The sequence below is a fragment of the Ruditapes philippinarum genome, unplaced genomic scaffold (assembly GCF_026571515.1).
Source record: "Ruditapes philippinarum isolate M1 unplaced genomic scaffold, ASM2657151v2 ctg4646_1_1_1_1, whole genome shotgun sequence".
NCBI lineage: Eukaryota > Metazoa > Mollusca > Bivalvia > Venerida > Veneridae > Ruditapes > Ruditapes philippinarum.
In genome coordinates this window covers 1,847-24,392 of record NW_026860890.1, presented here as the reverse complement: position 1 = coordinate 24,392, position 22,546 = coordinate 1,847, and the positions used below count along the sequence as shown (strand labels likewise).

The 22,546-nt window shown below is 31.6% G+C and overlaps 2 protein-coding genes across 3 annotated transcripts; both read right to left on the bottom strand.

Annotated features, from left to right (window-relative positions):
- Nucleotides 1-1,372: 1,372 nt before the first annotated feature.
- Nucleotides 1,373-7,223, bottom strand: LOC132713777 (kelch-like protein 10). The gene is made up of 9 exons (XM_060696455.1): nt 6,405-7,223; nt 6,010-6,111; nt 5,533-5,683; nt 5,026-5,173; nt 4,546-4,715; nt 4,076-4,214; nt 2,582-2,714; nt 2,120-2,211; nt 1,373-1,722 (listed from the first exon to the last, which is right to left on the bottom strand). The coding sequence occupies exons 1-9, from the start codon at nt 7,119-7,121 to the stop codon at nt 1,572-1,574; spliced, it is 1,803 nt and encodes a 600-aa protein (XP_060552438.1). The 5' UTR covers nt 7,122-7,223; the 3' UTR covers nt 1,373-1,571.
- A 3,887-nt stretch (nt 7,224-11,110) lies between these two features.
- LOC132713776 (uncharacterized) lies at nt 11,111-22,191 on the bottom strand. Of its 2 annotated transcripts, none has more exons than XM_060696453.1 (10): nt 22,026-22,160; nt 20,388-20,954; nt 19,743-19,866; nt 18,989-19,091; nt 18,248-18,340; nt 17,761-17,914; nt 17,195-17,325; nt 14,081-14,158; nt 13,443-13,551; nt 11,111-12,670 (listed from the first exon to the last, which is right to left on the bottom strand). In XM_060696453.1, the coding sequence occupies exons 2-10, from the start codon at nt 20,923-20,925 to the stop codon at nt 12,489-12,491; spliced, it is 1,512 nt and encodes a 503-aa protein (XP_060552436.1). In that variant the 5' UTR covers nt 20,926-20,954; nt 22,026-22,160; the 3' UTR covers nt 11,111-12,488. The 2 variants fall into 2 exon arrangements, with proteins under 2 accessions (XP_060552436.1, XP_060552437.1); XM_060696454.1 differs by having other exon boundaries at nt 11,112-12,670; nt 22,102-22,191.
- Between the last annotated feature and the right edge of the window lie 355 nt (nt 22,192-22,546).

Sequence of the window (22,546 nt, the reverse complement as noted above, 5' to 3'; positions counted from 1 at the left end):
GTTTTATTTTCTACATGTTTTACATGTAATTGTTTAAATGTTTGTCAAGTAAAACTAAAGGGATTTTAACGAGCATATAAAAAATGCCATAATATACCGATAAATGCAGGAATAACCCCATCAATACGTTAGTAACGCAGTAGAAGTATGGTGATATATAATGTAATACTTAACGTCTAAGTTTAATATTCTATTTGACTTGTCAAAAGGGAATTCGATTGTGATTATGAGAGCAATTCTTAAATTTTATTTCCATGATTAATGAAATGCTGTATATTTTATTTAGATTACATAGGAAATGGAAGCTACCGGATAGACGGAAGTTCCTGGAGTCCCGTTTGACCCTAATCAGTGGACAACCTCGTTACAAGAGCCATTACCCCCGACCAGTCAGTTTTGGGGCAACGCTAAAGCTGTTTTCATCAGATAAAGACCACCACATCTCACTCTCAAAATATCATGGCTACAAATGGATAAATACTAACTGTGATTATCCAGAAAAGAACTACTTCATTTGTGAAAAAATGATTAACATCTTCACATGTCCGAGTCGCTTTGATGTTACACAATGTCAACGCTAGTTTCGTTTTTGGATTTAGCCGCAACATATTTTACAGTAGAAATTGCCATTATTATAGCTTACGTAGCAAGAATAATATCAAATTTTGTTTATAGATTATAGAAAAAACAATATAAATTGTACATCACAACAGATTATAAAAACACCAAGCTATTATGCACGCAGAACTGTAATTGCACCTTTGTCTAAAAACTCTAATCAAATAAAGGAAAAAGTGCCCATTCTTGTTAGAAAATGAGGTCTTTCCACAAGACGAGGTTGAAAATATCTTTTTTCGAGATTAATGTTCCAATTAATGCTAGACCAATAATAAACTTGCGTGCAAAATTTCACATTATTCACTCACTCTGTTTTTCAATAACAAATATTATAATTGAAAGAATCGACCAAAATTGAAAAAGAGATTCAATGCGTTTCACTTAAATCGGGCTAAGTGTAGCACAAAATTACGAATTCAAATTTATTTCAGCGTATATTTCTTAATGTTCTTTAGAATGAATTATTGCCCCAGCTGGTCTATGTAAGAAAATCAAATTTTAAGTTTTTAGTCTTTTGGACCTCGATCAGTGGAGTTCCTTTAACATCAGTCATTTAGTTTAAACAAGGATTACATTGTAATTGTTATGCCATATATTTGGCAAAATATATATTCAAACTTACACACAAACTTGTACTTTTTTCGGTTAAATATAGTTTTGGTGTAACATTAAATTTTCGGAATGTTAATCATGTCGCATAGGGAGGATTTCTAAAATATAAAATGCATAAACTTACATGACGACATAACACATATTAGTTTATTGTTCCATGTTTTAATGACTTTTTTCATAAAAATACTTCCGATGTAAAGTGTTACTTCCAAAAAAAAAATAAACAAAATAGATATTCAAATACTTCAAAATATAAGATTAGAAAATAATGTTGCCAAAAATAAATATTTTAAATGTGCCTTTTAAGATAATTTTGTTCGTAACATTCTAAAATATTAAATTTATTCGGCATTGTTTTGTGCTCTTGCTCTTTTCTTCTCGATGACGTCTTTATCTCGGTCCCTGTGTAGATAGTCATAGACGTTCGGTAACCCGGTAACCACGCATGCGCTAAGTGCACTTCTGTATAAATTCATGTCGGTGGCGTCATACCTATATAAGTATAAATATGGTGTCAAGTGAAAATCTTTTTAAAAGTTATAAAATGAACCCGGATTTATTTATGTGTTCATCCAGTATTCAAAACGTACGGGAAAAAAAACTGTAAAGATCCGGGATAAAAGAAAGAACGATCACTTATTGATTTTCAAATCGGGAAAAATTAGGAAATGCAAAATATTTCTATAAACCATGATGGGTCTTCAAGAAAATGATATCTACTGTAGCAGTTATATATCAGAAATTAAATTAAATTATTAAGAAATGGGGAGAAGGAATAAGTGAGCAAAAGGAAGAATGAATGAGTATAAAACGAGAGAAAATATTCAGTTCATATGAAAGAAATTGAAGAAATGTTGAGGAAAGAATGTAGAAAGAATAAATAACTCACCATTCATCTGTGGTACCATCATAACATTCTACATTGAAAATAGTGGTCATTCCATTGAAACCGCCAATAGCAAATATCATGTCATCCAGAACCTAACGTGAAAATGAAACTTAGTTACTGTTAGAAGATACTTATGAATTACAGATTACGGAAGATGAAAATCAAAAAACTTTCAACTTAACTGACATATCTTAGAAAAAAAATGTATGAAGTGAATCATATATAAAAAAGTCAGCTTTCTTTTAATAGGCTGAAAGGTTTTCCTTACATGAATTAATACTTAAAAAGTACAAGATGAAAAGTACATTTTTTAAAGCACAAGATGTTGGCTTAAATCTGACAAAAAATAATCGTTCCATACATCCAAATCAATAAAATAAAGAAAAAAACTTTTTACATGTATTTTTACCCACATCAAATATGCCCCTATTAATTAAAATAACAGTAAACTGTAAAACTGACCTCCACAGCAAAGTTCGATCTTGGGCTGTACATTTCCGGTAGACTGGTCCAGCTGTCCTTCGCAGGATTATACTTCTCTCCTGTGTTCATTCGAGAGATACCATTGAAACCACCGAGTGCAAATATATGATCCCTATAAGTAATAACAAATATAGTGTTGTTATAGCTCTAAGTTCTAGTGACGATGGAAATACATGTATACATATAGTATACATATACATACAGTAGTCTACAGCTACACCAAACTGTTGTCTCGACGTATGACACATACAGATAGTTAGGCAAGCCTGTCTTATCGACATATACCACATATGAAAAGTGCTAGGCAATTCTACCTTCTCGACACATACCTCATATATGTAGAGCTAGGCCAGTCTGTCTTATCGACATGTACCACATATGAAGAGTGCTAGGCAAACCTACCTTCTCGACACATACCTCATGAATGTAGAGCTAGGCCAGTCTGTCTTATCGACATATACCACATATGAAGAGTGCTAGGCAAACCTACCTTCTCGACACATGCCTCATATATGTAGAGCTAGGCCAGTCTGTCTTATCGACATATACCACATATGAAGAGTGCTAGGCAAAGCCTACCTTCTCGACACATACCTCATATATGTAGAGCTAGGCCAGCCTGTCTTATCGACATATACCACATATGAAGAGTGCTAGGCAATTCTACCTTCTCGACACATACCTCATATATGTAGAGCTAGGCCAGTCTGTCTTATCGACATATACCACATATGAAAAGTGCTAGGCAATTCTACCTTCTCGACACATACCTCATATATGTAGAGCTAGGCCAGTCTGTCTTATCGACATATACCACATATGAAAAGCGCTAGGCAAGCCTACCTTCTCGACACATGCCTCATATATGTAGAGCTAGGCCAGTCTACCTTGTCGATATATACAACTTTTTAGAGCAAAACCAGTCATTTTTGCCGGCATATGACACTATAAAATATAAATCCAATTAATTGTGTCGTTCATTTTGTTTAAGGCTAGCTTGCCTTATCGACACAATACTTTTAATATATATATAGAACTATACACATGTATAGAGCAGACCGTCCTGTTGCGTTAGGAATTTAGAGTTTGTCTAGCCTGCCTTGACGACAAACGACACATATATAGAGCCAGAGTCATGTTAGGTGGTTCATATAGGGCTAGGCCAGCCTGCCTTGACGACATTTGACACAGTCATGTATAGCGCCAGGCCATCCTGTTATGTCGTCCATAGGCAAGCCTGGCTTATCGGCCTAACCTTGGAGGAATGAAAACTTGCCTATTCTTATATTAAAAGTTATATTTTGATTTTAACTTACTCCAAATCTTCAGACTGGTTAACAATAATAATGAGCATGGAAACAACAAAAATATATTATAAGCCAGAAAGTAAGCTTTTTTCACCTTTTTACATAGTTCAGTAAGAAATAGTACAAAAAAGGACAGAATATCAAAATAAAGTAAGAAATGGTTTACCTGTATGCAATAATGCCGACCCCACTTCTCCTGTTTCTCATGGGGGCAATCATTGTCCACTGGTTAATGTTAGGGTCATAAGCCTCGGCGTTCAGTAAGCACTCTTGTCCATTGAAGCCTCCACAAATATATACCTTTCCTGAAGATAAATATATGTTTAGTTCGTATATCTAAATTAATGTTGCTACTGTTTTACAGCTCAAAATGAATACCTTTTCAATATTCAAGTATGCTGATAAACAAAGTCAACGTTAGAGCGATATTCATCTTCTGCTTTATTCAATTGTAAAGTATTGTATTGTGTAACAAATGCAAATTTTCTGTCCCATAATACAGGTATTTCATGTAATCGTAGATTCTAATTGAATATCAGTTTATTAAGTTACTACCGTAATTTGTAGGTCGGAATACTAAACATTCAAAATGGCTTTTAGAAGCAGACGACATAGATACAAATGTATGTGACGTACCTGCTAGAGATGTAGCACTGGCATCACTCCTCTGGTGGGTCATTGGTTGAATGAGAGACCATTGATTCTTCTTTGGGAAATATCTTTCAGCTGTGTTCTGACGATTGTGACCATCATAGCCTCCCATAGCATATATCAGACCATCCAGGGTTGCTATACTCACATAACATCTGAAATACAGATAATGAAAATTTTAAAGTTCTGAAGAAGAAAAAATGAAGAAAAAAAAACCCATCTCCTCTTAAGAAAAACAAAACTTTACAAATAATAAATATATCGTAAGTATCTGTATTAAAATGAAATATAGCCACTTTACATAATTATCATAAATTGGTAAAAAGTTGATCCATCTATTTAACCTATATTTCATAAATGCACAACGCCATTGACTTTTTACGTAAATCATAAAATATAATACAAGAAAAAAAGAATCGCGATAACATTTTTTTTTTTTGAGATAATAAAAAGAGAATTATCTACCTTTTAGCGTTCATCGGGGCAACCTCTGCCCAGGATTTAGAGACGGGGTCAAAGCATCGTACAGAATTAAAATACTCCATTCCATCAAAACCACCCACGATGTAAATAACGTTGCCAAGGCACGCGGTACCATGGTAGGCACGAGGACCTGTAACAATATAGAGTAAAATAATTCTTTTCATTTTGATTTTACAACAAATTAACTTTTCCAATAATGTTTAACTCCATGAAAAATAATGTTGTCATTTTGAGTACATGTACTTTTATATTATATTATGAATAATGAATAAGTTATAATTAAATAGAATAACATGCTACTGATGGGATGAAATTATTTAGTTACATGTATTTATTTATATTTTATTTTATTTTTTTTTTTTTTTTTTTTGGGGGGGGGGGGATTGGTATTTAAATTCGTACATAGCCGCGAAAGAAATGAAATGATTTCTGAACTGAGTATAGAAAGACATCTTCACCAAAATAACAAAATGAACAAGCTAAACTGACCAGTGTCCATAGCTTCACAGATGATCCATTTATCAGCTCTCGTGTCGTATGTCTCCACAATGTTGGTAGGTGAGCCACCGCTCCACCCCCCTACCACGAATAGTATCTCGTGTGGCACTCTGGGCCGGGCCAGTGGGTTCACTGCATCAACCTAAATTGTTGACCAGCAGATTTTGTTTAAATCAAATACATATAAGTGTATAATAACATCAAAAGGTGGCAAAATTTATTATTAGATTGTATCTTGTATCCGTTTGAAATACTGGTAGACCGTATTTATCCCTAGGCAAATATATCTTCAATAATTAACAAGTTTTATATCAAAATTTATCTTAAGAAAAAAATGGAAAACATGAGCATAATTCATTTTTTAAATTTAAATAATTAATATGTAAAAAAACATCATAATTAGGTGAAATAGATGTAAAGCTAGATTAATTAAGTAGATGTATAAGATAGATTACATATACAAGTTACCTCATCTTTGCTGTCCATGTCAAGGTCATACAGAAACTTGAGGGTGTTGATGATAATTGGTTTACAATTCTCCGACTCCTTTACATATGGGTGAGGCTTCACCTTGATAAATTAACATAATATAATGTTTAACAGATGTATCAAATCTCTAAATAAATACCAAATATGCAAAACTATGGAAAACAATGTTTGAAATTGTAAAGTATCGGTAATTTTTACCCACATATTATATATATAACAGAATATCTTTATTTTCAGAAATCTAAATTGTGTCAACTATTTTACTATTTCACTATATATATTTTATACAAGTTGAGCCAAATATGATTGGTCAGCAGTAAAATGTAGATGTATATACATGTATACTTGAAGAATAAAGAACCACAAGAACAAACCTTTTCCACAAAGTATTGGGTGGACAGAAGTCCAAGTCGTATGGATCTTAAAAGCTTCGCCATACTGCCTTTGCGGCGTTCAGGGTCGTAATCAATCCAGCGCAGGACAGAATCGAAAACCAGCTCTTCATTCTTGACATTGAGCTCATCTCGGCTGAGTAATTCAGCCAGCTCATCGGCGGTCAACTGTAGGAATTCATTACTGTGCGCGCTGATTTTACAATAATTCTGCATGAGAAAGCGGAAACTAATGCGTTCCAAATTGTGGCAGAAGTAACTCTTGGCAAACTTGTAAATTCCTATGCAGTTTTCATAGACCATTTGTGAAGCTAAGTAGTCGCAGCAAGCTTTGACTATCCCGTTCACGTGGAACTGGTCGGCTGCTGGCAGCAAAAGTTCCACATTGGTGGCGTTCACATCAACTTGTCGGGTGTACGCGTAATCAACTATCAACTTCATAATATCTGCACTGACACCGGGAATAACAACTTCCTTTCGATTAGTAGCAAACAATTCATTTGTAAACAAAGCCCTAAAGTATGGACTACATGCGGACAGGATAGCTCTGTGAATAGGAACGATCTGGTCTTCAACTTTGATGACTGCATCTGTCAGTTGGCCAGATTTTCGTAATTCATTTAAAATATTACAAGATTGTAAACTATACTTATTCTCTAATGTTTCACAACTGCTCGTTGGTGACTCCTCCCACTCCATCACGATTTTTTTGGTGTTTTTAATTAAATTGTACACTAAAACTCCCCCGGAAATTTGTCGTCTGCTCCTTGTCAACCTATTTCCGCCCAAACATAACGAACGTCATTTAGTACCACGGCGACGACGTCAAATAACGTATGTATATACGAGAACGAGATTTATTTATTTTTTATTTTTCAGAAAATATAGCTATTAATATCAAATTTATTTTAATTAAAAAATCACAGGACTTCATGTGATAAACAAAAATCGGCATTTGAATTCATAACAGTTGATTCCAAAGAATATTTCCAAAAGACTCAATGACGGCGTTATTTGACGTCATTCTGTTCCCGACGTCACAATGGCACATTTTTCAGCCTGTGAATGAATCATCAATGACATCGCGCAAAATGATAAAACAAATACAAACACGTATTAAGTAGATCAAGTGCAAGTTTTTCTCCATTAAATGAAAGAAAGAGGCCATATTGCTGATGACAGAAGGCTGTAATTTGACAATATTATTTTGTGCATTCTTCTTATGCTGTACCATGGAGCTAAATATAAGATTGTTTATATATCTGTAGCTGTACTTTAAGCGGACTTACAATATTTCTCTCAAATAATAATGAATGAATCTGCCAAGTTTGTGTTATACTGTGCTCCTCTTAGTTCACGGTACTTAACGCTTTAAAGCAAGAAAGAAAACAACACATAAAACTTATGGTAGATCTACAAAAATTGTCATAAGCTGTCACATATAGGTATTTTCTGCTATATGACACAAGGAAACAACAATATATGTAGTCAAAATCACTTTAAATGAGCCAGACGTAGACCATATGTCGGCCATTTTGAAAACAGTATATTATCATTTAAATCGCGGTAATGGTGCTTTATTTCAGTTTTTTCATGTTTCATTTAAAATTTTTACATGTTATTTTGCATTATTTTGAATATTAAAGTGACATTATGCTCATATTTTCATGGTCAAGTTGAGCTGAATTGACTTTATATTTGAAAAGATTGACTGTCAAAATGGTGTTTGACCAACAGTTGATATTGGAAAATGTTTAGGATAAAATTATAAATCTGTCTAAAATTTAAAAAGACTGCCCCACTCTTTTTATAAACTAAGCGTTATAGGTAAATTCTAATGGATATTTACAGAAATTTCGTTTGGATCTGTGAGTTATTTATTGTTTATGCGAACTTAATTATTAAATTAAAAGGAATTATGCCAAAATGAAAACTTATTTTGACTTTCACCCGTTCACTCACTATATACCCTTGGATGGGCATTATGTCACTTTAAAAGTATCTAGTATCTTTACATTGTAACTCAACAAACAAGAACATTTAGAAAATGATGATTGTTTCAGACATACATGTATGCACAAATTTAATAGACTATTGTTGCTTTTTGCAGAAGTTTTAAAATGTTGTTCTGTTTTATGTAAAAATCTACAGATTTAAAATATTTTGCACAAAATCTTTGTTGTTTAATCTTTGTTTGTATGAATAAAATACGTCAATTCTGACCAATTTTAGCACTGGTCACATGAAAATATGCCATTACCGTGAAATAAGTGATGATGCGGAATTAGTGAGTATATATATTTTTTTGAAGAGAATGCAGGGATTTCAAAATCTAAACAAATTGAGCAACTAATAGTATAGAGTCTGTTCAAACTGCAAGGATTTATACAGACAAGCCTGGCTTATCAATTTCTGTTCCAGCAGCCTGTTAGGGGTAAACAAACACTTAAAATCCAATTTCAATTTGATCATTGTCAACAAATAATATAATCTCCTTAATGGTAAAGGTTATAACAACTACTAAATATTATAATGAAATCTATAAACAGTAAGATAACTTTGTTTTCCATAATTTTATTGTTGATTCTCAGCAGAGTTGTGACATAAAACGTTTTAAATTTGTAATTTATCACATGAATAACGTACATTGTACATGTAGTTATTTAACAGATTAAAACAATATTCTAAAACAAGTTCAAAACAGCAAAACATATTATTTAACATATGTCATATGATGAAAAATTTCATCAAACTTGTCTGCTAAAATGTTTAAAGTAGATGATTTGCTCAGAGACAGTTTCATTACACGCCAATACATGTAAAACCAATAAGATCATATAATGTATATGTATGTACTACAGATATGTAATATAACTAATTAAATTTTTACCCTTATTACACTTAATATTTTAAATGGACTTGACTAACTTCAATATGGACTTAACCATCAATCATTTTTAGTGAATATTTTAAAATATGAACTGACTAGATAACAACAGTGCAGGCAATGATCAGACAGCAGAACCTGCCAGCTGATCTTGGTCTGCACTGGCTGAATAGGTAGACTCAGTCAACCACCAGCAGTCAAAGTGTTAAACAATATTCTTTAATGAACAATATTATGGAATGCAAACTATATGTCTCAACAATTCTTTTCTGTTTAGTTATACAGTATACAAAACCTTTTATTGGCAACATTAATTAAATACAAAATAGCAACAATCAGATGTATAAACAATTGGCAACATTAATTTAATACAAAATAGCAACAATCAGATGTATAAACAATCAACAATTTGTTGTTTTTATTAACAGAACTGTGTCTATATCATTCAATATCCTTAATCCTCGTACATTTTAATATCAAACAATTATTTGCATGTTATAAAAATCATTGATTAGAACAAGAGCTACTGAAGAAAATATAAACTTATAGTCGTACTAATAACAAGATTATCATATACAATTTTGATCGTTTATATAATTTTTGTTCAAATCATCAGCATTCATCAATTCACTATGTTTTTGATCCTATATTACCAGGTTTAAAATATTTTTAAAAAAATTGTGGGTTGTAAAAAATTTGGTTAAAGTGACACCAACAGTGTAAAGGTCAAAGGTGACATTCTTGTTTTACATAGTTTATACAATAATTTATTTTTTTTAAATTTGTTTGGGAATCTATAAGCTTATATAACACACTCTCTGTTTCTGGAACTAACCGACACAAAGAAATAAGTGTAAAGTTTCTTAGTCAGCAAACAAAGGCTCACTTATGACAGGGTTTGAATGCATATGGCCAGCAATCCTTAGATTACTACTCGAAGTGTTAACCACTTAGCCATGCTGCCACTTCAGTTTTACTTGTTGAGGTAGACCTCAGATACATGCCCCCATATACATTATTCTGAGCACAGAATGAATCTCGAGCAGAACAATCAAATAAGTGTAAGCTTGATGGACGGTTTCCCCACATGATGTCAATCTAAATTTCCTGATGGGATTTAAACTCTTAACAGTGAGAGGTATATGATTTAAAGTCAGTGACCTTAACTAGTCAGCAACCTATGCCCCTACAGCTATTGTTGAATATTTAAGTAACCACTACAGTTACTATAATTTATGTAAAAACAATATAACATAGATATAAATTTACTAAATTAAAAATCAAATAAAATAAGTATTGATTGTCAGGGCAATGCAAAGACATTAACGTTAGAAATAGTTCCTATCATTTCCATAGTAAGGAAAGGAATATTTGTAAACTACACAGCATCAGATATGATGGTAATTAACGAAATAATGTCAGCAAAATTATCACTCTGCTCAATATAGGTCAACATATTCTTTAGTAGACTGCTAGAATGGAGATAGATATCAATTTTTCTAAATTTTAATACAATAATAAAACTAGAACTCCGCGAGTCGGATGTGTCGCCTTGTGAACAATGTAGTTTAGGAGAAATGGCCAGGACAAAAATGAAATATGAAAAATAACAAAGGGCAATAACTAAAAAAATAATAAGTGCAGAGCAGCAGTTTCTGTGCACTGCACTTCTTATCAATAAGATCTATCATTCTATGATGTTTCAAGTCCATAGCTTTCATACTTGAGGAGAAATGACCAGGACAAAAATTAAAGTAAATAACCAATCAACAATTTGTTGTTTTTATTAACAGAACTGTTGTCAATATCATTCAATATCCTTAATCCTCGTACATTTTAATATCAAACAATTATTTGCATGTTATAAAAATCATTGATTAGAACAAGAGCTACTGAAGAAAATATAAACTTAAAGTCATACAATTTTGATCGTTTATATAATTTTTGTTCAAATCATCTGCATTCATCAATTCACTAGGTTTTTGATCCTATATTACCTGGTTTTAAATATTTTTAAAAAAATGTGGGTTGTAAAAAATTTGGTTAAAGTGACACCAACAGTGTAAAGGTCAAAGGTGACATTCTTGTTTTACATAGTTTATACAATAATTTATTTTCTTTAATTTGTTTAGGCGCACAAAGAAATAAGTGTCAGCAAACAAAGGCTCACTTCTGACAGGGTTTGAATGCATATGGCCAGCAATCCTTAGATTACTACTCGAAGTGTTAACCACTTAGCCATGCTGCCACTTCAGTTTTAGTTGTTGAGGTAGACCTCAGATACCTTCCCTCGTATACATTATTCTGAGCACAGACTGGATTTCGAGCAGAACAATCAAATTTGTGTAAGCTTGATGGATGGTTTCCCCACATGATGTCAATCTAAATTTCCTGATGGGATTTAAACTCTCAATAGTGAGAGGTATATGATTTAAAGTCAATGACCTTAACTAGTACCTACAGCTATTGTTGAATATTTAAGTAACCACTACAGTTACTATAATTTATGTAAAAACAATATAACATAGATATAAATTTACTAAACTAAAAATCAAATAAAATAAGTATTGATTGTCAGGGCAATGCAAAGACCTTAACGTTAGAAATAGTTCCTATTATTTCTATAGTAAGGAAAGGAATATTTGTAAACTACACAGCATCAGATATGATGGTAATTAACGAAATAATGTCAGCAAAATTATCACTCTGCTCAATATAGGTCAACATATTCTTTAGTAGACTGCTAGAATGGAGATAGATATCAATTTTTCTAAATTTTAATATAATAATAAAATAAATGGTGTATCGTTCAAATGCTTTTGTAATCAATCACAAAGGCTACCACAATATTACTGCACATTTTAACTTTGCACATTTTAACTTGAACTATAATTCATTATTTTACAATAACACAATCAAAAATAACTCTATTTCCTAAATATTGCACCATTCCTTGTTCTTACCATTTGTATTAAATCACTTAAGCTTATGTCCTTGTTATTTTATTTTGAGTGCAATATTATACATATACTCGTAGTTTACAATAATGCACTCAATACTAAAATCTATTTCCCAATCAAATTATATAACTTTGTATCTAAAAATACAAAATATATTGTACTCAATAAATACTGCAGTAAATATCACATGGCAAGAAAACAATGGAATGCTAACAAATATTATCCTAAATCCTCATAATATAAAGATATTGCTCGGTTGACATCCATGTTGGCTTTCTGCACGTAATATCGTGCTAGTCTGTTGTCATCTATATCAGTTACAGCCAAAAAGTCAGCTATACAACAGTTTAACACTTTCTCTACAGCCTCTTGTGATTCCTCCTTGTCAGATTTTACACTCCCTGAAACATATAGTTTTGATAAATTATTGGTTGATGTTGTTAAATATACCATATGAAGTTGAAAAGAAGCAAGTTAATGATATAACATAACATTTTGTTAAAACTTGAGTTGATCAGACTAAAGTAGGCATTGCTGAACATGACTTTATTTTGATAAAGCATGCCTTAATATTGATAAAACATAACTTTATTTTGAAAAAGTTTGCCTTCATGTTGATAAAACATGACTTTATCTTGATCAGACATGATTTTATGTTGATAAGATATGACTTTATATCAATAAAGTATGCCTTCATATTGATAAAACATGACTTTATATCAATAAAACATAACTTTATATTGATAAAAATTGACTTTATATCACTAAATCATAACTTTATGTTGATAAAACATGACTTTATGTTGCCATAAGACATGAATTCATTTTGATAAAACTTGACTTTATATTGTTGAAATATGAGTTGATGTTGATAATAAATTTAATGTTGAAAAACAGGACTTTACATTGCTAAAACATGACTTCATGTTATTTAAACATGTTTTAATGTTTCTTAAACGTCACATTCAAACTTTATCTTGAATTATTACTTGTACTTTTAAAAGACATCCATTTGTCCGCTGCATTAATATTTAACATTATAAATAATTCATGATTTATTTCATAAAAGTTAGATTTTTGTCTGATTATATTAAAGACATACAAAATGAGTCAATACATGTGTAATAGACTATACAAATAATGATAAAATATCTTAACAAATACAGATCGTACTGTTGCTAGCAGGTTGATATAGCTTGGAGAATACCGGTGGTGGAATATCATTGTCAACTTCAGGTTCATTAAGCTCCCTCTCCATGTCTTTACCAGGCTCTTCATAACCCTGAAACAATACAAGAACCATAACTCTCTCAATGCTAGCCAACATAAATTACTTCCCCTTGCTGCCAACATAGAACCGTACAATATGACCAGGTGTATTGTATTGGCTGTGCTTACTTTCAACACAATGATATAAAAATCCCTGTAATAAAAATGGATGGTACCACATTTAAAGCTGGATCAGTGCATTAGAAAAATTTAGCAGGGGAAGGGTGAAAAATATCTGAATATAAAATATATAACTTTCTCAAAACTGTCAGTCTTTTGATGTTGTTTTTTTTTTTATTTAATTATTATATTCTTTCAGATACACAGGCTTTATCAGAATCAAAAATTTCTTTTATCAAAAGAAGTCAAAGTTTGTTGTAGATTATTGTACATATTTTTTAAAGACCATAATTAAGTCCCTTGCAGTATCTGAAATAGTAGCATAAGAGATAAGCCATTCAAAGTCATCAACCTTAAACCTCTTGGCAATTATAGCAACATGTTTTATTGTATTAAATATGGTAAAGTTAACTCCCATTTACCTCAGAATTATGTTTATCACCAAGCTGATGTAGTGTCTGTAATCTAGTCCACATATCCTTGTCATGCTCCTGCTGCGTCTGCATTAAAATATACAACAGTAACATTATAGGACAGGGCAATGTAAAAATATGATATATAAAAGTTACTTTATAGGACAGGACAATGTAAAAATATGATATATAAAAGTTACATTATAGGACAGGGCAATGTAAAAATATGATATATAAAAGTTACATTATAGGACAGGGCAATGTAAAAATATGATATATAAAAGTTACTTTATAGGACAGGGCAATGTAAAAATATGATATATAAAAGTTACATTATAGGACAGGGCAATGTAAAAATATGATATATAAAAGTTACATTATAGGACAGGGCAATGTAAAAATATGATATATAAAAGTTACATTATAGGACAGGGCAATGTAAAAATATGATATATATAAAAGTTACATTATAGGACAGGGCAATGTAAAAATATGATATATAAAAGTTACATTATAGGACAGGGCAATGTAAAAATATGATATATAAAAGTTACTTTATAGGACAGGGCAATGTAAAAATATGATATATAAAAGTTACATTATAGGACAGGGCAATGTAAAAATATGATATATAAAAGTTACTTTATAGGACAGGACAATGTAAAAATATGATATATAAAAGTTACATTATAGGACAGGGCAATGTAAAAATATGATATATAAAAGTTACATTATAGGACAGGGCAATGTAAAAATATGATATATAAAAGATACATTATAGGACAGGGCAATGTAAAAATATGATATATAAAAGTGTACATTATAGGACAGGGCAATGTAAAAATATGATATATAAAAGTTACATTATAGGACAGGGCAATGTAAAAATATGATATAGAAAGGAAACATTATAGGACAGGGCTACGTAAAAATATTATATACATGTAGAAAAGTTACATTGTAGGAGGGGAGGCAATGTAAAAAAAACCAATCAAAATAGTAACATTAAAAAAATTGGCAAAGGAAAAATATCAGAATACATTGTACTAACATCATGAAAGGATATAAATATTATAAGGTAACATTATAATGCATCAATGTAAAATTATAACAAGAGCACAGACTTTCCGAAATACGACGGACATGCCCTATAAATTTGATTATGTCCGACGATTTTTATTCCAGATCGGTCTGACTGTCTGGCTTTTATCCAAGTCGCATGAATATGAAATGGCGTCGCTAAAGGTGCCAAACATTGGAAAAAATGAAAATCTATGTCAGAGGGGTGCGCAGAACAGCAGTCAAAGGATGAAAAGACAAAATTTAATGAAAAAATGGAAGCAGGACCGTGAATCGTTGGTGTATGACAGGGAGGAGATGAAAATGAGCTGTACGGACTGTGCTGATTTTTACGGCGAAAAAATTAAAACCTAAAAGTGTCTTAGAAATACAAACACAAGTTTTCCTTCGATCTGCCAGATTTTTGTTCAGTCTGACAGATTTTCATGGTTTGTCAGACTGAATGTCTGACACTTTTCTTTAATTTTTGGGAAGTCTTAGACCATCACATGCAGTGTCTGTTAAGTGCAACCAATTTTAATAAAATAATCAAAGTTAAAAATGGGCATAACTCCAAAAACTATAAAAATAACTATAAAAATATAACTTTCAGAATTATGCCCCTTGTCTAACAACTGCAGTTTCATGTTAATGACTTATAAAATGTTTGAATAATAGGCTACCATAAAGCACAATGACAAAACAACAATGACAACAACAGCAATCATAATAGCTCAGCCTTTACAATACATGCCCATGATTCAAAAATAATAACTTCATATCTTTAATTATTAAAATTTTGATTGGCTTAAACACTTTGTATACTTGTATACTATGTAGTTTACATAAATGTAGTGAAGAATGGAAGGCTCCGGAATATCATTTCATCGTGACAATACACATGAGCATAAAATTTGTTGTGTTTTGTTCTTAATGGCATATACCCATAACTTTAACAGTTAAAAGTTACAACAAAATGACAACTTTATACTTTACTTTTTTTTGCTCAGCATTTGCAGTTGTCATATTCTTTATGTGGGTCTTTTCCATGCTTTAATGAAAACAGTTGAGAGTTGCTGGGGTATTTCATGAACTAGTCGTCAATGAAAATTTACAATATCAGAGTGCCTCAAGTTATATTATCTCATTCATGCTATATTCTCCTGTATATTCCTTTATCAACTTGTAAAACTAAAAATCTATGTAACATTATCATTATTTATGCTTATAGTAAAATTTCATTGCACATGACCATGGGGAAGAAATTTCTATGATTTAATTTGAGGAGGTAAGAGTTGTGTAGCTTCTGCCACTTTATGCTGCTTTCTAACATAATCTCAACATCTTATTTACCTGTAAAGGAGGGATATATGTTTACCTGTGAAGGAAGGATGTATGTTTACCTGTGAAGGAGGGATATATGTTTACCTGTGAAGGAAAGATGTATGTTTACCTGTGAAGGAGGGATATATGTTTACCTGTGAAGGAGGGATGTATGTTTACCTGTGAAGAAGGGATATATGTTTACCTGTGAAGAAAGGATATATGTTTACCTGTGAAGGCGGGATATATGTTTACCTGTGAAGGAAGGGTGTATGTTTACCTGTCAAGGAAGGATGTATGTTTACCTGTGAAGGGGGATATATGTTTACCTGTGAAGGAGGGATATATGTTTACCTGTGTGTTTACCTGTGAAGGAAGGAAGTATGTTTACCTGTGAAGGAGGGATGTATGTTTACCTGTGAAGTAGGGATGTATGTTTACCTGTGAAGTAGGGATGTATGTTTACCTGTGAAGTAGGGATATATGTTTACCTGTGAAGGAAGTATGTATGTTTACCTGTGAAGGAGGGATGTATGTTTACCTGTGAAGTAGGGATGTATGTTTACCTGTGAAGTAGGGATATATGTTTACCTGTGAAGGAAGGATGTATGTTTACCTGTGAAGTAGGGATGTATGTTTACCTGTGAAGTAGGGATATATGTTTACCTGTGAAGGAGGGATGTATGTTTACCTGTGAAGGAGGGATGTATGTTTACCTGTGAAGGAGGGATGTATGTTTACCTGTGAAGGAGGGATGTATGATTTGCCAGCTTCCTCTAACCGCTTTTTTCTCACAGCTTCTCGTACTTCAGCTATCCGAGCAAAATGATCGTCTAGCGACTTTGCTCCAGAATTCCGTCTACCTGACGTACCTGTATATTTATAAAAACACAGATAATTAATGCTTTAACAAGAGTCCCCCATCAAAGTAGTAAACCTTTTATGTAAAAGCATAAAAACATTGTGAACACTTGAACAAATGAAAGAAATGTATTTTTAGAATAAGAGAACTTCCTGGATAATCAAAAGTTAAATAGACAGGGCTTAATAATTTAATTTGTACATTTGAAATCATTTTCGTTCACAGAGCAATTTTTATGTTTTCATAATAATCAACACAAATGCAGAGGCATGCTGCTTTAAAATTACAATAGAGTAAAAGAACAGTTAAAAAGTAAAAGAAAATTCTAACGTCTGTCATACAAATTCAGCGAGATAAAAACTTTTTAATTTCTTATAATTTTTATGCCCGAGTATAAATAGAGCACTATAATAGAAGTAAATAAAAAGAAGATTTTTAAACCAACCACTAGTTTTCTGAACCTGAGTTGATACTTTCTTCACCGATTGAGATCGCAGATCTGTCATAAGTTTCTTGTCTACTTTAAATGAGATTATATACTCGATCATGGCACGTCTGTTCTCATACACTACATACTCATTGAAATCCTTCGGACATCCCTGTTATAATAAGATACATGTAAATAAAATCTATAACATATATTTATATATATAAGATCAGGAGCATCTACTTTTTTCTTTTGGTTTGGTCTGAAGTCACTGACACTGTGACAGTAGGTCACATTTTATTTCTTTTGTTTTATGTCACACCATCACTGTATTAAATCATCATTTGGTAACTTTCCAGCTTTACTAGTGGTTGAAGACCTAAGGTATCCCTCAATACAATATTTCAAGAGGACAAATGAATAAAACGAATTAACAATCAAGATAATAGTTTGATAACAATGTATGCTCTAAGAAAACTTAACAAACAAAAAATGAAAATCTCACCACTACTGAATCATAATATCTCCAACCATCAGAGATATCCTGTTTTTCTGGTTCCCGTTTCAGCGTTGTATCATAGCAACCATTTGCATATACCTGTAAAACAGTATCACATCATCAATGCTATTAGTCATAATCAATTATGATCATTTTCTTTCCAAATTCCAGTGTCACTTTTATTTATATCTTCTAAGCTAATATTTAAATCTTTCTCTGAAGAAGTGTATGTTTTTATTATTTCACAAGGCTTAATCATAGAAATGTATCCAGATTTTTCTTTCAACATTCAAATTTCACTTTGATTTAAAGCTAGACCCAAAATATTCCAAGAAATCTTCAAACTTGAGAAAAATAGACATAAAACAATTACCCCATCCTCTTTTCTGTCAAGGCAAACATGTGTGCCCCCCTCCCACGACCCTATTAAAATGCTGAAGAGCAGACATTTGCATGTTTGTTGTATAAATATAGAATCAATTAAGCAAAATGAAAGCTCAACATTATATTTTCCTAGTTGTTTATCACTTTATCTTTGTTTTTAGAAAATGTTTAATAAACTTTTAAAGTATTATTTCACAATTCAAATTTATATTTCTATATTATAAACAGTTCAGGATAATGAGTAGAAAAGAATTGCTGGGAAAAAACTGCTAATTGATTGTTTATTACATGTATGTTCCATCTACTTGGGAACAAATGTCCGTCACAGCAAAATAATGGGGACTAGAATCATTAGTGTTGTACCTTTGGTTCTCCAAGAATCACTCTACATTTGAGTATGTAGGCTTCATCTGGGTTCTTTTTAGCTGGGTCATCCGAGTAATGTACACATTTTAATGGATTATCACTGAAATAAACAATACACAAATTTTGACAAATTACAATATCTGGTATTACATTAATTATTACATAAACATTTCAAGCGGGTCACCTTCTTTTATTCTAAAACAAGCATGAACATAAAGGAAATTAGACAATTTAGATAGATGTAGGATGTGTATTTTCATTCTTTTCATCCATTTATCAACATTTATATCATATTGTATACAATAAGTCTGTGATGATGTCAGACTCAGATGTCAAATAAAATTTTCATAAGATGTGGCTGTAAATTATCCATGATAGCATCATACGGTTATAAATACACAACACCTAGTCTAGAAATAAATTGTTTAATGAAATATAGAAAATACAAAATAGATTGATTTTTATGGCAATTTAAACATTTTTGGATATATCTCACCAGTTGGTCCACCTAACAAATTTTCCTGATAACTAACCAGATTATAAAGTGACCGACTATATATCCCACATGATTTCTGAATCACCTGTGAGAGACAAATGTCCATTAGATTAATTTGTTTGATATCTATTGTCACAGAGAAATTACCCCTTGCCAGAGGATTTAACTGGGGTTCCCTGCATTACAAAATTGATGCTCTCCCTTTGGAGCTAAACCAGCAGAAATTACGATAACCGAAATTGCTCCTCTACTCACCTGAAATAAATTCCTTTACCAAAGTAACCCATTCTGCTTAATCTTTGATCTAGTCCCTCCTCACATATTCTGTCCTTCTCAACACTTGTTCCATGATATAAATATCTAATGTTTGGATTATACGCTGCAATATTAAACATCCTCATGTACAAACATAGCATAGATACTCAATGCAAAAATTTATCACCATTGACAGTGTATGAAGAAATGCAAAATCATTTATGTTTAGTACATGTATTTCAATAACAGCCCTTTGCAATGGAATTTTACCTTTAATTTCACTAAAAACTTTATCAAGAGGTATTTTACTTTGACATGAAGATCTTTTGTTTTTCCAGAGTTGTGACCAGTTATAATTAAAGACTGTCAGACTAGAAATCAAAAGGTTCATACAATTTATACAATATATATTAATATAAAGAGCTACTTGTACATAAGCTACAAAAGCTCTTTGCTAACATAACTTATTAGTAGTCTTTTGTTTGAGACAAGTCTGACATCAAGCCAAACTTTCCTGAAAAAGGTGTATATACACTAAACAACTGCAGGTTAGTTCTTAAATTTTCAACATAATAAACATTTAAAATTAAAACCTTTATACATGTTTGTTAAGGTGACTATAGAACGATATAGTTTTAGTCTTACTTTCAATTCTATGTCGCAACACATCTTCTAATTCATCTTGAAATCTCTTCAATGATCTGTTGCTCTGTAACCGCTCTATTCCCTTAATTTTTATATTCACTTTTTCAAATTCATCTGATATAAGGTCATACTCTGGATCACCTTTTTTAAGTTTTACTAGATTGTATATTTTATCCGCTTTCACCTCCCTTGACCAATTTAGAGGAATACCATCACTTGCAAAAGGTGGCATCATTTGTTCATGGTCAGCTACATGGGGATCAGAAATTGTGTCAACATAAACCCCATTACAAAGATTATCTTTACTTGTCAGTTCATCTGCTTCTTCCTTTGATATTTCACCTAGGGTAAGTAACTCTTGCACCTCCTGTGTCATAGCATTTTCATCAAATGTTTCCAAGTCCCCAGCTCCAACAGGAAAGTCACTAGGTAGTATCCCTCTTTTTTTAAGACCTTCGATTTCCTTAGCTCTTTCTTCATCATCATCTTCTTCAGTTTCTATACTTAGCCTTCTTCTTACTGTGCCAACTTCTGCCATTCTTCCTATAGATAACTTGTAACTTGCGTCTGTAAATGACAAACATATCACAAAGATTCAGAGTATATTGTATTGAAAACATATTACGAAATCAAAGATGAAGTTATATTAAATAATAGTAACTTAGAATATGCAAGTGTTTTGCAAGATTTAAAGTAAAACAATCTTCTTATCAAATATTCATTAAATTTCATGTTAATCAACAAAGAACATAACAATCCTTTCTATTGAACAAATTCATGAATGACAAAATAAGGATTAAGATGTAACCTAAAATTGACATAGTGACCTTTAGAAAGCTTATTTAAGTTGTTTTTATTTTATTTTTTACTCCATAAGTCCTGTTGACATTAGAAGCATCAGAAAGACATGTGTATAACTAGATATCACTAAACTATAATGTACATTATGTTACAATTTATGTTTTCTGGGTTATAATCATAATCAATCTTATAAACAACATACATAATCATGTTCTTTGTAAACTTGTGTCACACTTTAAAGGTGAGAACCAGCATTGCTATAGTTGGAACCATTCAGGAATATGCTAGTTCTCATATTCAAAACGCACTACATTTGAATACAGCAAAGCCAAGAGCCCTGTTTCAATTTGCCATATGATTTGGTTATTGATGGAGTAAAATAAGGGTAGTTTTGAAGTTAAACAGTTTATTTCGCATACCGTGTTGTTTATTTTGAAGATGAACCTTAAAATTGACAATGATCATGGAAAATAATTATGTACAGCATTGATGGGCAAATGAATGACATAAAAATATCGGAAATGGAATAAAATGAAAGGTGATTTTGAAAGTACATATATATGCAGATTTTTTTCCACCTTATAATTATTATCATCCGTACTGTATACCATAGATTTCAAGCAAATATAAGACTGGTCTAATCCTCTTTCCTCAATGCATTAAGTCGCATTTTCCAACACATTTAAAAGAAAATGCAAATGACTTATAATTATTGAAGTGGCATTACATTTATATATGTATTATTTCTATCGTTTTCGTTGTACATTTTAAATAATCGCTGTTGTATTTTGTTCGCGAAAACATGTTGCCTTATGAAAATTACATGATTATACTTACCTGCTATATGGTAAGTAAGCGAAATATATATAAATCAGTGCGCAATGCTTTTATGCTATAAAATAATTGAACTTACTGTGAGAAATTTAGATCTAACAAAATTACTAAAACAAAAACCCACAACGAAATAAACAACAATATCCAAACCGAAAGTAGTAGGTTACTCGTATATATTCCGTTTATTACGGTAACAAAATGAAATACGGATAATATCCGCAGTGGTTACCACCGTGGACCATATACATTTACAAGATACAAGAAGCTTTATTTTAAGTCGGTTTACAAATTACAAGAAACATTAGCTAATAAGTTATTTAGTGACGATAATATAGACATAAAACTATTTACTAACATGTATATCTAATAAATCTGAAAAATATTGATAAAAATAGTAAGATTTGAGGAGAAAAAGACAATACAACAGATACATGTAGTGACATGTACAGTACATATTGTAAGGGATGAACCGTTTAAATGTAATTAAATAATATAGGCTAAAAAGAGCTGAAAAAAACAATAAT

Excerpts from the sequence above, each read along its gene's own strand:
- LOC132713777 (XM_060696455.1), bottom strand. The coding sequence starts at position 7,121 with ATGGAGTGGGAGGAGTCACCAACGAGCAGTTGTGAAACATTAGAGAAT. Across the intron at positions 6,112-6,404 it reads CCCAATACTTTGTGGAAAAG|GTGAAGCCTCACCCATATGT; the intron begins GTTTGTTCTTGT and ends TAATTTATCAAG. Across the intron at positions 1,723-2,119 it reads GATGGTACCACAGATGAATG|GTATGACGCCACCGACATGA; the intron begins GTGAGTTATTTA and ends ATACTTATATAG.
- LOC132713776 (XM_060696454.1), bottom strand. The coding sequence starts at position 20,925 with ATGGCAGAAGTTGGCACAGTAAGAAGAAGGCTAAGTATAGAAACTGAA. Across the intron at positions 14,159-17,194 it reads CATACATCCCTCCTTCACAG|ACGCAGCAGGAGCATGACAA; the intron begins GTAAACATACAT and ends ATTTTAATGCAG. Across the intron at positions 12,671-13,442 it reads ATATCAACCTGCTAGCAACA|GGAGTGTAAAATCTGACAAG; the intron begins GTACGATCTGTA and ends TATATGTTTCAG.